The sequence below is a fragment of the Arabidopsis lyrata genome (genome assembly GCF_000004255.2).
Source record: "Arabidopsis lyrata subsp. lyrata unplaced genomic scaffold ARALYscaffold_8, whole genome shotgun sequence".
NCBI classification, from domain to species: Eukaryota; Viridiplantae; Streptophyta; class Magnoliopsida; order Brassicales; family Brassicaceae; genus Arabidopsis; species Arabidopsis lyrata.
The window spans coordinates 21698367-21711472 of NW_003302548.1; the positions used below are offsets into that span (position 1 = coordinate 21698367).

The 13106-nt window shown below is 35.0% G+C and overlaps 4 protein-coding genes and 1 non-coding gene across 5 annotated transcripts; 3 read left to right on the top strand and 2 right to left on the bottom strand.

The window, feature by feature from the left end:
* Positions 1-321: 321 nt before the first annotated feature.
* Positions 322-402, top strand: TRNAL-AAG. Its single transcript has one exon. It is a non-coding gene; the product is annotated as a tRNA-Leu (tRNA).
* Positions 403-423: 21 nt separating this feature from the next.
* Positions 424-4243, bottom strand: LOC9301002 (4-alpha-glucanotransferase DPE1, chloroplastic/amyloplastic). Its single transcript, XM_021030986.1, is given in 17 exon segments — positions 424-750; positions 864-1016; positions 1107-1151; positions 1229-1317; positions 1398-1470; positions 1768-1842; positions 1919-1950; positions 2055-2194; positions 2491-2567; positions 2672-2830; positions 2931-3067; positions 3167-3186; positions 3188-3228; positions 3363-3423; positions 3530-3618; positions 3705-3755; positions 3828-4243. Coding segments are annotated over 17 exon segments (1704 nt in total). The 5' UTR covers positions 4185-4243; the 3' UTR covers positions 424-645.
* A 539-nt stretch (positions 4244-4782) lies between these two features.
* LOC9302712 (flotillin-like protein 3) lies at positions 4783-6836 on the bottom strand. The gene is made up of 3 exons (XM_002866594.2): positions 6390-6836; positions 5651-6216; positions 4783-5562 (listed from the first exon to the last, which is right to left on the bottom strand). Exons 1-3 carry the CDS (start codon positions 6751-6753, stop codon positions 5053-5055), a joined length of 1440 nt encoding a protein of 479 aa, XP_002866640.1. The 5' UTR covers positions 6754-6836; the 3' UTR covers positions 4783-5052.
* Positions 6837-8598: 1762 nt separating this feature from the next.
* On the top strand, positions 8599-10479 carry LOC9302713. Its single transcript, XM_021016097.1, has 2 exons — positions 8599-9113; positions 9995-10479. Exons 1-2 carry the CDS (start codon positions 8832-8834, stop codon positions 10226-10228), a joined length of 516 nt encoding a protein of 171 aa, XP_020871756.1. The 5' UTR covers positions 8599-8831; the 3' UTR covers positions 10229-10479.
* Positions 10480-10944: 465 nt separating this feature from the next.
* On the top strand, positions 10945-11883 carry LOC9301003 (elicitor peptide 2). Its single transcript, XM_002864882.2, has 2 exons — positions 10945-11127; positions 11448-11883. The coding sequence occupies exons 1-2, from the start codon at positions 10972-10974 to the stop codon at positions 11622-11624; spliced, it is 333 nt and encodes a 110-aa protein (XP_002864928.1). The 5' UTR covers positions 10945-10971; the 3' UTR covers positions 11625-11883.
* Positions 11884-13106: the final 1223 nt, after the last annotated feature.

Genomic DNA, 13106 nt, shown 5'->3' on the forward strand with positions numbered 1-13106 from the left:
TAGATTAATTAAAAAAAAAAGGGTGGTGTTTACTAAAAGTCTAAAAGTATTCAAATATGGTGTTTATTTAATACAATTTTCATCCTCTCGAAGTTGTAGCTCAATAGCCCACCTTCAAGATTAAAGAAATTGTCGAGGTATGGATTTGGTTATAAGTTATAACTCTCAGAGTCCCCACGCATTTAATATGATTTTCAAGATGACCTAAAGATTGAAGAATTTAGAAATAGCCGAAAACACAAATTGAGAAAGAGGAGAACCTTCTTGTCTGTTTCTACTGTCAATGTTTAGTAAAAGTTAGAGTGGAAGAGGAGCAACAAAGTTGATATGGCCGAGTTGGTCTAAGGCGCCAGATTAAGGTTCTGGTCCGAAAGGGCGTGGGTTCAAATCCCACTGTCAACAATTATTTTTCCTTCAAGATTATTTTGATCAATGAACGAAATTTATTAAGGTACACGGTGAGATTTAACATGCCCATCATCATACAGTATATGGCCCATATGATATCATCGATCCACTATTTCAACAACATGCTTCTCTCGTCTTCTTTACTTTATTTTGCTTTTATAGCCTTTTTTACCATTAGCAAAGTTACAAAAAAAGAAAACGAAAGATTCTTCTTCTTTTCCACGTCAAAAGGTTTCCTCAAAGCCGTCCGTACAATGACAAAAGATCTCTGAGTCTGTCAGATTCAGTTTTCAGATTATCAAAGCTCGTTGAACTCGGAATCCTCCAACCCCAATTCCCCACCTTTTTTGTGTACAAACCAAAGTCACATTGTTAGAGACAAATTTATCACAAACCAAATTACTATTGCTTTCAGGTAGAAACCAGTAAAAAATAAAATGGTAGTAGTGACTAACCTCAGTGGCTGGAGTGTTCATCCTGGCAGAACTTCCAAGTCCTAGAATGTCTTGCATCGGTATGATTGCGGTTTGAGCGGTTGAAGAGAATGCAGCTTGGATCACTGACCATGATATAGCGTCTTCTCCAGCTATCGATAAGTATTTCATTGCCTGCCACGGGGATATATCCATTGCGAATATGTTACAATCAAAAACTGAGAGAAAAAAACATGTTTTATGGTATGAGATTAGTGAAATGACCTTAGACTTTTCTTCTTTGTCCAAAGTGTCCCACCAACCTCGAATCTATTTGCCAAAGAGAAATCAACGAGACAGATACATTTCTTCCGGTTTCTTTTTATCAGTTTAGTAAATCAACTTACAGTGTCGTTGTCATGAGTTCCAGAGTATACAACTTGGTTTACTTCATGATTGTGAGGTAAATGTGGGTTATCGGCGCCTCCTCCAAAAGCTGAAATTAGACAAAATAAATGTAGAATTGATAAATATTTGAAGACAGTGAAGAACATGAGGAAGCCAAAGCTGTTTTACCAAATTGGAGGACTGCCATTCCAGGCGCTCCAATAGATTTCCTCAGCTCAACTACATCTTTAGTAATAACTCCCTGTCTTATAGCAAAGTGTAGCCTCTATTAGCAAACAATCACATGCCAGATTCTCAAAATGTAAATTTGCCTAACAGAAACTGAGAATATGATTCTACACTCGGATTATTGAGGAACACAGGACTTCAAGAATTTCTACTGGTTCAAGATGATATTTCACAGTCAAATGGTTGGCCATCAATTATCTCTGTATGACCATCTCATGCTCGATGTAAACTACAAGCAAGTTCATTATAAACTCACAAATTGATGCACATCTATTATAAAGTGTTTGCGTGATTGAGTCTGATAGCTTACCAAATCTTCAGCTATGATTTTGATCTTCCCAACGCCTCTGGAAATGGCATCAAATAATGACTTTCCAGGTCCTACCTACATTAATACAACTTTTGTAGTTCTTAGTTTCTTTACCTTATTTTCTTTTACATCAATGAATTAAGCAACGCACCTTCCATCGTCCAACCATGGCTACTTTTGCTTCTGCAGAAGAATACCACAGCTGATCAATCCTAACAAAATACTAATCCAATCTGTACCCAACATATATGATCAGTCACTCTTTTCTAGTTTGAATTTAAACTCACCAGAAGGGACCGCCCAAAACCCTGCAAATCCTCTGAAATGATCAATCCTGCATTCGTCATACAAGTCCTGTGCGCGTCGTATTCGATTAACCCACCAAGAATATTGGTCACTCTCCATTGCTTTCCAGTCATAAAGAGGGCTTCAAATCAAAGAATAGAAAAGATCAGTAAATACTATGGTGGCGAAGAAAAAAAAAAAAGATTGAGAGGTAACAAGTTATGGATATGGAACATTTGTGAAGTACAACAAATTGTTTAGGGAAAGCCAGAAACTTATTCACGTTGAAGATGCTACAGTAACACTAAATAAATATTGCCTACATCGAGATAATACATAACTAAAAATAAACAGTGGCGTTTCCTACTTATTTAAGTGAAAAGATAAACAAAACATCTTATCAGTAAACTAAAGTAGTAGAGTGAGTAGCATCAATACCTTCCCCACAGTTGACCAGTTTCACTGAACAAGTCAGGAGGAACACCGCTAACAAGAAGAGGAAAGCCTTTCTTGTTCTGTGTAAAGCAAAAAAAAAGAAGAGCAACTTTCAGGAAAGACTAATTTTCTTCCTGGTACATAAGATAAAACTGTTTGCCTCCATATGTTAAAATTTACTTGCCAGTAAGAAATGTTTCTTATTTGCCCAAACGTCTGCACTGTGATATCCTACATAAATGGGCATATCTCCCATTATATCAACTCCTTGCTGACGTGCATACTCACGAACTTTCTGCCATTGCCTTTGGAACAAAAATTGCTTAGCAATGAACAAGTCTATCTGCAGCAAAAAGAAGAGGTTACTCTCAAAGGCTTTCACTAAACATTAATTCATAATGAAATGAAATCCAAGAAGTTAGCTAGAGCCACCAAAATCTTACAAACTCGTTTTGACTTTCATATATAGCTTCCAAGGCCGAAAGATGACGGTTTTTAAGCGGTTCAGGCCATTCAAACCAACTGTATGCATTTAAAGTATTGTCAATAGCTGCAAAATAAGCAGCATCTTCAAGCCAACCTGTAGATAGTGAACATGAAACCTCAATAAAATTGTGTTATCCATATTAAGCCAACACATTGTTAGAAAATGAATATTAAAAAAATGAATATTTCTCACATGATATAGAGGGGTCGTTTGCTCTTTAGTTCACCATTGCTATCAATTAGCCTTTTTGCTGCCTGAGAAAAGGACAGACAGTGATCAAACTTTACTTCTCAAGCGAAAAAACACTAACTTGAAAATGAGAGTAAGTTGCTGAATTCGTGTGAACTAGAGAGTACCGAGTGAGAGGGTTAGCAGCAAGGTTGTTTACCTTAGTTATCAAGGGACTCTTTAACTTGTTGGCAGTTTGATAGTTCACACAGTCGGCATCACTGGTTAATATAAGATTACAGACTTGAGAATTAGACAAAACAAAAAAAAAAAAAAGAAGAAGAAATTTGAGTCCACTTAAAAGTTATTAAAAAAGAAGATTAGTACATTGGTTGTGGGAGCTCATCCGTCATTAGCAAGCCGTCCTTGACAAGCTCATTCAGAGAAATCAACAATGTGTTCCCACAATTTGCATCCTAGAAGTAGCCAGGCACAGTAGTTAGCAATAACAAGGAAAAAAAGGCGCAGAAATCAATTTGGAATCCATGGAAAAACCACAAACCTGTCCTGCATAAGGAGATCCTCCTTCGTCTGGTGGAACCAGAGGAAGAACCTGCGATTTACTAGTAATATATCATCAACGTTGCTCTGTTAATTTCATCTAGTCTTGAGATTAATTACTGACCTGCCAAACGGAGCAACCAGTAGAATGAAGCCAATCGATGAAGCGGAAGGCTTCATCTCCGAGATCACCAATGCCATGAGGACCGCGAAACGACGTCGGGTGGAGCAAAACGCCAGCTCTTCTCCTGCTCTCTGGATCCGGAACCGGCAGCCACTGCTCATACTCTGCTGGAAAATCTTCGCCGACGCTAATACATGAAATAGAAGTGGAACTACTCGAAACGGCCTCCATTCGAAACGACTGCGACGGCTTTGTCCTGTTCCCGCCGAAAGCTGCGTCCGATAATGATACCGGAGAGGATAATCGGAAAAGATTGAGAGAAGAACAGAGTGAAGGAGACGAGCTAAGAATCGACATGGATAATGATCATCAATTCAAAGCTCCACTCCCACTCCCACACACCAGAAACAAAAAAAGCAGTCGAGAGATATTTTTGTTGCTCTTTGAGAGAGATATCACGTGATCATCACGTGCGGTGTAAGGAAATCTCGTGAATGGCGCCATTTTCAAGGCCCGTATTTTGGGCTTTTTAGGCCGACGAGATTGGATCCTACTATTTCCAAAGTAATAAATCACATTTCATTATTATTTTACAGCTAAATGTTTTCAGTTTTATAGTTTATAAATATAATTTTAATTCAGTGGTCAATATTCACTAGTAGTATGCAGCTTCCGTAATTGATACTCTTTGCTAAAAAGAGGAATTTGCAGTTCACAGAGAGGTCAGGACCATTCTTAAAGATATTCATTCCCATAGAGGGAAAAAATTATTGGAGGATGGTCCCCTGAGGCATTAAAAAACAGTAGCCATCATAATAAAGTGGTAGGTGGTGTTTAACTATTTATCTGATGGTGACAACTATATGTAGATAGATTAATAACATTCAACACATATGTAGGTCTTTTCTAGGTATCTATCTGGAAGGTCCATCTATCTACACAATTGCATTCAACTATCAAACGTAAATAAATCATATGTTTATAATCCGTATCCAGAGAGAAGAAAGATAACTTCAACACGCGATAGTAGTAAGTAATAACTAAACACTTGAAATTTGATTTAAAAAAAAGACACATATCCTTTGAAATCCCTAGTCAAAGTCACATTTGTCAGATACTATTGTTTTATATCTTCAAACGCTGACTTCCAACTTCTCTAAAACATATAAGAAAACAAACCCAAAAGCTAAAAATAATAATTAAAGAAGCAACAACACTTGAGATCTCAACCTCTGTGTTGTTGAGCCTGAAGTGATTGTTTGGGCTCAGTACCACGTAGTGTACCAATCCAAGCTGGTGGCTGCATCCCGGTCTGCTCATAAACCGTGTCAAGAACCGGTGGCAACATCTTGTATAGTCCAGCAATATCGTTCATCGGACCTTTACCACCACCGTTCATCCCCTGCTCGGCACCACCATGGTTCCACACACTGATCTTAGGCTGCAGGTCCCTGATCGCCAGAGCATTGGTTTTGGCGATTTCTTGATAAATGCCATTGTTGATCATCAAGAAGTCTCTCATGGATGAGTAATCATTGTTAACTGCGCCTAAGAGGGTCTTGAGATATTTCCCCTGAGCTTCGGCCATTGCCACAAGCCCCTCTGCATCTTTCTGTTTAGAATAGAAGGCAGCATCAGCTGCTGCTTTCATCGCCTCCGCTTGCTTCTGCTTCTCGTAAAGAACAGCTTCTGCTTGCTTTTGCTTATTGTATAACTCCCAGTTCGCTTCTTGCACCTGTGTGTATAAACAACAACAATGTCATGTCATGATACAAAAAATAGAAAATCCTTGCAAAGTCTAATGATTGAGATATATGCATTACCTTAGTTTCATACTCAACACTGGCTTTACTGAGGAACTCAGCTTTAAGCTTCTCTGTCCGAGTCAATGCATTCATTTTCTCGACTTTAGTCTGAAGCTCAGCTTCCCTCAAAGCAACAGCCTTGGATGCTTCAACCTCAGCCACACGAGAGTTTTGGGACAAAGCAGCCTTTTGAATCGCCAGTGCTGCATCAGCCTTAGCAACAAGAGCCTCTTTCTCATTCTGAAACACTTTGACTTCAGTCTTCACCTTGATCTCCTCTTTTGTCCCTTCTCCTAGCCTCTGAGTGGAGATGATCTTTGACTCAGCGTCAATCTTGGCTGCATTCTGGATTGTGAGTCCATTCCTTTCTTTGGCACCAACCTCTCCCTTCATCTTTGCCTCTGCTACATCGATCTTGGCTTGGTTTGCTGCTTCCATCTGAGTTTTCTGGCCCAAGTAAGAGAAGTATTCATGTCCAGGCACATCAACAAGCTGCTTCACATTGGCGTTGTAGATAACAAGACCAAACTGGTTTAGCTCTAGTTGAACCTTGTCAAACACTTCCTTCTTGAACTCCTTTGTTCCTACAATTCCACAATTTGATGAAACAAGGATCCAGAGATTATACATGTACACAAACATAAGAACAGTGCCGGCTCAACATTTTTATGGGCCCTAGGGCAAAAAAAAATTATTAAAGAATCAAACAAGATTCTGTATATAAGAAGATAATCAAAAAACGTGTGTTTTTGTTTACCTTTGAAGACCTCTTCCATAGTCATGGAAGCAACAAGAACACGAGTCTCTCCTTCGATAACACCCTGAACAAGCTCATTGACGTGATTCGAGTGTTTATCGTGTTGAGACATAAGCATGGCGTACAACAAGAGAGCGTGAGGGTCATCAACGCGAGGGCCGATTGTGAAAACCGCCGGAATAACAAAGGGAAGTTTCTCGGAACTCATAGCTTGAACCTCAAACGTGTAGTTCACGGGAGAAACGTCGAAGACGGTGCAAGACTGCCATGGAAACACCCATGACTTCTTGGCAAGCTTGATGTCTGTGATTCCACCACCGGTGATCGCAAGATACTGCGATGCTTTAGCGACTCTGTAACTCATTCTTCTTCTTTGAAATTAGGGTTTTGTTGAGATTTAGGGATTTTTCTGATACGAGTTTGTTTGTGTGTGTGGAGAGATCATAAAAGAGGCTTTTACTTATATACAAGTTTTTAATACGCGTAAATAGGAAAATAAAAGGAAAAAAACGAATAAGGGAAAAGAAAAAAAAAAAGGTGGATAAAATTAAAAGGAAAAAAACAAATATTCTCTTCAACTACTTTTTTATATATTTTAATATACACGGATTATTTATTTATTTTTCTATTTTTGTCAACATGTACTATATTTTCTTGTTACTTATATAACTATATTCTTTTGTACTTTCTACGAAATTTCATTGAAACATCGATTTTTTACAAGATTATATAACTTTTTTGGCTAAATTTTATATTATTGATGATGACAATTGAATTATGTGGAAATCTTATATTTTGATACATACCTACCTTATTTATTTATTTATCTAATGATAAATACATGTAGATTTTCTTTATAGTTGTGATGGTATTTTATGTTTATCTTTAACTTTATTTATTTGTACTAGATTGTACTACGGGACTATATTTTCCTAAAAAAAATCAAAATATAATTTGTTTGATAGATTATTTTGATTGTTAATTTTAGGATTTCACTCGTGATATACTATCTTTTATAAATATCAAATCAAACTTGTCCCATCATTCTACCCGTCCGGTGAAATTAAACATCATTTAATTAATTTTCTTTTTAATGATACTTTTATTTAAAAGATATATAATTCGAGTCAATTTAAAAGTTTTCTTTTAAATGGTTCCCATAAGATATATATATATATATTGAATTTGTATAGAGTTGAAATATTATTAATATTACAAACTTTTTATATAATTTAAATATTATAAATACTTTAAACGTTTTATAAAATTTAAATATTTAGATGGTTAAACTTTTTATAAAGTTTAACTTCTTAAAAATTAAAGAATTATAAAATTTAACCTTTAATAAAGTTTAAATATTTTTAATATTTATAATGCTTATAAAGTATAAATATTATTAATATTTGAATTTGTACATCCTAAATTCAAATGTTAATATAGATAGAGGTATACCATATAAGTAACAACCAATAAATTTCACCAAAAATAGGTAACAATCAATAAATTCTAAACGCAGTAATTAAAGAATGAGATATTAAAAAAAGAATATCAAATAAGATATAAGAATCTTAAAACAATTGAATATCTAAATAATTTAATTGTTAGTGTCGATTTTAATGCCTTTCTTAATGTGGATTTTTTTTACAGAAAAATATTTCCTAAATATTATCACATTAATGACTTAGAAAATTAAGGAAGATCTGATATTATGATCTCGAAATCGTGTTGGTACTATTTTTAATTAATTTTTTTAAAATTTAAATAATTAATGCTAATGGCATTTATCCTTAAATAAGGTGAAACTCCAGAATTTATTTACTAAATGTACTCCAAAAATGTATATATATATATATAAAAAAAACTAATAATATATGGTGGATATAGTTGAAACATCCAAGAAATTTCGGGCATCTATATCTCATGTGAATTTTCTATAGAAATATAGCAGATCCAAGAGATTATTATAGCTAAATTTGTACGTTTTTTAACTACTAAATTTTTACATTTATAGCTAAATTAAAAACATTGAGTACAGGACAAGTCCACCAATCGCAATAAATTTATTAGATAAGTTTTCTCACAGCTAATTTAATCCAATAACCAAGAATGACTAATTAAATTTTTTTGACATCGAATTTTAAGAGATTATCTAAACACTAAAAAAATTACATAAAATCAGGGATGATTCCTTTAAAAAGATTTACAAAGATCACGTGTTTTCACCTGTTTAACCAATTAACGCGTTACGCGTGGACTACCAACAAAAGCAAGATTTTTTGCCGTTATTTTCTCTTGCGGTGACCTGAATATCACAGCTCCGTCGTTTTATCCTTTTTCCTTCACCCAACTTCTTCGTCTGATTGTCTTCTTCTTCTTCTTCCTCCTCCTCAATCGTTTCCTCAAATCTCTCTTCCCGGGAAAATTCTTGTCTTTCCATAGAAAATGGTAGATTCCGGGAAAGAGTTTTTGATGTTAGATAGCTACAATAGTATCCCATGGTTAATTTGGATCCAAATGTTCGTCTTCGTCCTCCTCTTACTCCTCCTTTGCGTCGTCGGAATCTTCTCCTTAGATATCGGAGATAACAATTGCTCATCTTCTGATTCTGTTCCTTCTACCTCTGGTTCATCTCTTTCTAAACGATTTCTTTCTGGAAATCCGATTCCGATCAGCCACCATGGTTTGGGGTTTTCCGTCAATTCAAGTCTCATACAGTCTCACCAGGTACTCTAAATCTATCTGTCTCTTTCAATTTCTTCGACGATTCTCGGATTTAGTCGTACCTGCTCTACGTTGACTTACTATTCCCAAACCGAGATCTCTTGAGATTCGAATGCTGAGTTAGATAATTACTAGTCTGAGACGATTTCTGTTCAGTTTCTTCATTGTGGTTTCTGGGAATGGGAACAAAAGTAATGGGGAATTTGCAGGAGTTTTATGGAACTTGAGGGGTTTAGATTGCAATTAAGAATTAAGTGGCAGCCATAATTAGCTGGGAAGTAGTAGCCCACATTTGAATGTTAGTGTTAGCTAAAAGTTGAAATGATGGCTTTTTCAATATTCTGGGTTCTGAAATTAGTAAATAGTGAAAAGTTATCTAAACATAGGAAATGTAATCATCCTAATTATGGTTTCTGGATCATATTCGTTGCGGTTAATAGTCTTCAAGGTTTTTGACATTAACGCCATAACCATCAGGGTTTTACATGTGTATGTATGTATGTATGTATGTGTTTTGATGTTCTTTGAAATGTCTCTCTCAATGTTGTTGGTTGTGGCTTTTAGGTAACGAACCCAGGATGGTGTTGTTCCCTTGTTTTTAAAGCTATTTGCTTGCTTAGTTGATATGTCTAGTCATTTCTTTAACCAACAATATTAGATTCCTCTCTTGGCTTTCTTTACACAGATATGTCTAGTGTTGATTCCAGATTATGACTCAGAGATTCTTGGATTCTAAAAAAACATTTAGATTATGGATCCGTAAAATGGTTAGAACCAAACAGTCCTCATTAAGTTTGTGTGGTTTATATGTTGACTGGATTCATCGTGACGTGCATTGGTGTCATTGTTTGTTAATGAACCTATCGGTTTTTGTAATCACACAGATTGGAAGCTCTCAAAGCATAAAAGGAGAGATAACACCAGCTGTAACAAGGAGAGTGACAAGAACAGAGGAAGCAGAAGGTTCGTTGGACAAAGATTCAAGTCATAGTTTGCATCATCCGTGTACTTTGTTTAGGCTGGCAGGATCTGCATTTCTAAAGTGTTTCGGGATTGACCGGAGTACCGAAGAAGATACCGAGGATTCTTTGAGACAAGAATCTAAGAAAGAGAGATGATTGAAGCTCTTTGTGAATAGAAGAAGAGAGAACATACTATAACACGTTTTTATTATGTGTTGATCGTAGCAATCGAGTAGGAAGAGATTGAAGAAACTTGTAAAGTAGTACTAATGAAAAAGGTGAAATTGTCGGGGTAACACGAACGAGTTGACTCAACGCATTCGTTTTTTCTTTTTACGTGAAAACGATATTGTCACTATGGTTAAAATTGTCTTAAATGCGGTTATTTTTGGTGGTATATATTTGAAGAGAACTTTTTAGCTTACTTAGCTGCATGCATGTGATATCAATCTAACGTTTTAAATTAAGAGTTAAACTAATTTAGCAAAATTTTAAATCATGGAAAATGATCAATTAAATGTGAAAAATACTGATTACTAATTTACGATCAATGTTTTCTTAAAGGTTGATTTCATTAACAAAAGCCAAATTTTAAGACCAACGTTAGTCATTCGAATTCGAATAATTAACTCTTCTCGGTTGTCATTAAATTATTACCAACCAATTTATTAGAACTATCTTTGAAATAAAGTTGTTGGGTACACACATAGAGTCAGTCAACTATTTAGAGTCATCCAAAGCCACTTGCTTATTTTTGCTGATAATACCAAATTAGTTTATTGTAAATGCATGAACTAATTCATTATTTTGTCAACAAGTAATTAAAAATTTTAAAGCTGACTAAAACAAATAATAGTCCAAAGTCTTTAAGAAACTGTATACCAAACTATCGGATCTCAATGGAGAAATTCGATAGACGAATCGAAGAAGAAACTTATCTATGTATTCCATTTCAAATTCTCGACCAAACTCTCATAGCTGTCTTGAAATGTCTTGGTCTTCTTTGCCCGACGGCGAAGAAAACGGCGTCGCCTCCTCTGATTCTTAACCAGCCGGTAAGCTTTGTTTAACAGCATTTATCAATTTTACAAGATTCTAGTATATTTTAGTGTACTATGCGATTTTTAATTAAAAACAAAAATTGTTGTGGAAACTAATTAGAAGCGTTTGTGTGTGTAGATTTATTAATTCTCATTAGTAAGGACTAATAATTAGCTATTTTTATTTTTAAATGAAAATATTTGAAATCCTAGTTAATTAATCTGATTTCGTTTGGATGACGATGTATATCATATTAGTAAAGTTTATGTATTTAATTTGGGTTTTAAGACCTGCCAATACATGTTATACGTAAGTAATATGAATCTAAACGTAGGATGAACAAGAGGAAGACGATGGTGTTGCCATGAAAGACGATGATGTCGTTTTGTCGTCGACTAGAGGCAAGAAGGCCAAAGCAAAGAAAAGGGATAAAGAAAAGCCTAGTTCAGGTAGTCCTGGCCAAACTAATATAATACCCAACGCAGCAATACAAGTTTATGAGGAGGGTTAATTAAGAAGTCTTTGGAGTCCCAAGAGACCAATCACCAATGAGTCTTTGCTCCTTTTTTTTGTCTTTTTAGTTTTTAAATCAAAACTTCAAATTTCCATTATTTATGGAAGAGTCGTACACGTTGTCTATATTTGTTTGCTCTTTTGTCATTTTTTTTTTCTCAAGACAACAATATTTGACCACACGACGTCTGTTTTTATAAACGAGTGACACATCAGATCAGAACTATATATAATATATACTTTTGAATCGGAACCAATTGTCGAAGACGTACCATTCTTTACCAAAAAAAATCATGGATATATATGTAGTACAAGCTAATCTGACTTGCTTTGACATTTTTTACCAAACTTTCTTTAGCTGTCTAGTTTTTTAGATGTTGCGGAAGATGTTTTTATGTCTTTAAAATAAGTAAATTATAGTGACAGGTTATATTTAAACAGATAAATAATTGAGTTAGTTAGATCAATCAACACATAAATACAACATAAACTTCTTCGCTGGTCTCCACGAGTGAACGCCTAAAAGTCTAGTATTGAGAAAATTCTTACAACTCACAAGTGGTGACCACGTGAAACAAACGCCAACTTTTAAATACATTTGTTTTATTACATTTTCCTCGTGGTTTCACGAGTTGCCTGAAAATTCTAGTGACCATAAATAATTTTTTCGATCGTAATTTTATAATTTGATCCAAACTTACTAGTATGAGAAATAATAACTATTCAATCTATATTCTATAGTCCAACATTCGTCATCGGACGACGACGAGTGAACTAGTTGAGTCATCAACCTACCTAAAGCCAAAAGCCACATGCGCGCTTATTTTCACTAATAACAACAACAAATAAAATTAATAATTATGCATGAATTAATTGCATTTCTTGATTATTTTTTGTCAACTAATTAATCAAAGACACATAAAAGGGACTAATTATTCATATTCCAAAGTCACGATTTAAGAAAACGTATTTTATAATATAAAGAGTCACACCAAATACCGAGTTAGCCCACTATAAAAGGCAAAGTTGTCTATCTGCTCAATCACTCACATCTAAAGAACAGCTTCACTTCTCTCACCAAAATCAATACGAGTAATAAAAGTTTTATTCATCTCATCAGATCTCAATGGAGAAATCAGATAGACGAAGCGAAGAAGAAAGTTACCTATGTATTCCTCTTCAGTGTCTCGACCAAACTCTCAAAGCTATCTTGAAATGCCTTGGTCTTTTTCATCAAGATTCTCCGACAACGTCGTCTCCGGGAATTTCAAACCAGCCGGTAATTAAGCTTTCAAGTGTATATTTTGGATTAATATAGGATTATTAGTTTTTGGTTGTTGTGTATACACTACAAAGTGGTTATGCATGGAACAAATAATAAAAGGGGTATCATTTAACGCCTTCCTTCAACCAAAAAACAAATGAAAAAAATGTTAATATTTTGGAAGTAACACTTTTTTAAATGAGCGCTTGTATGCAT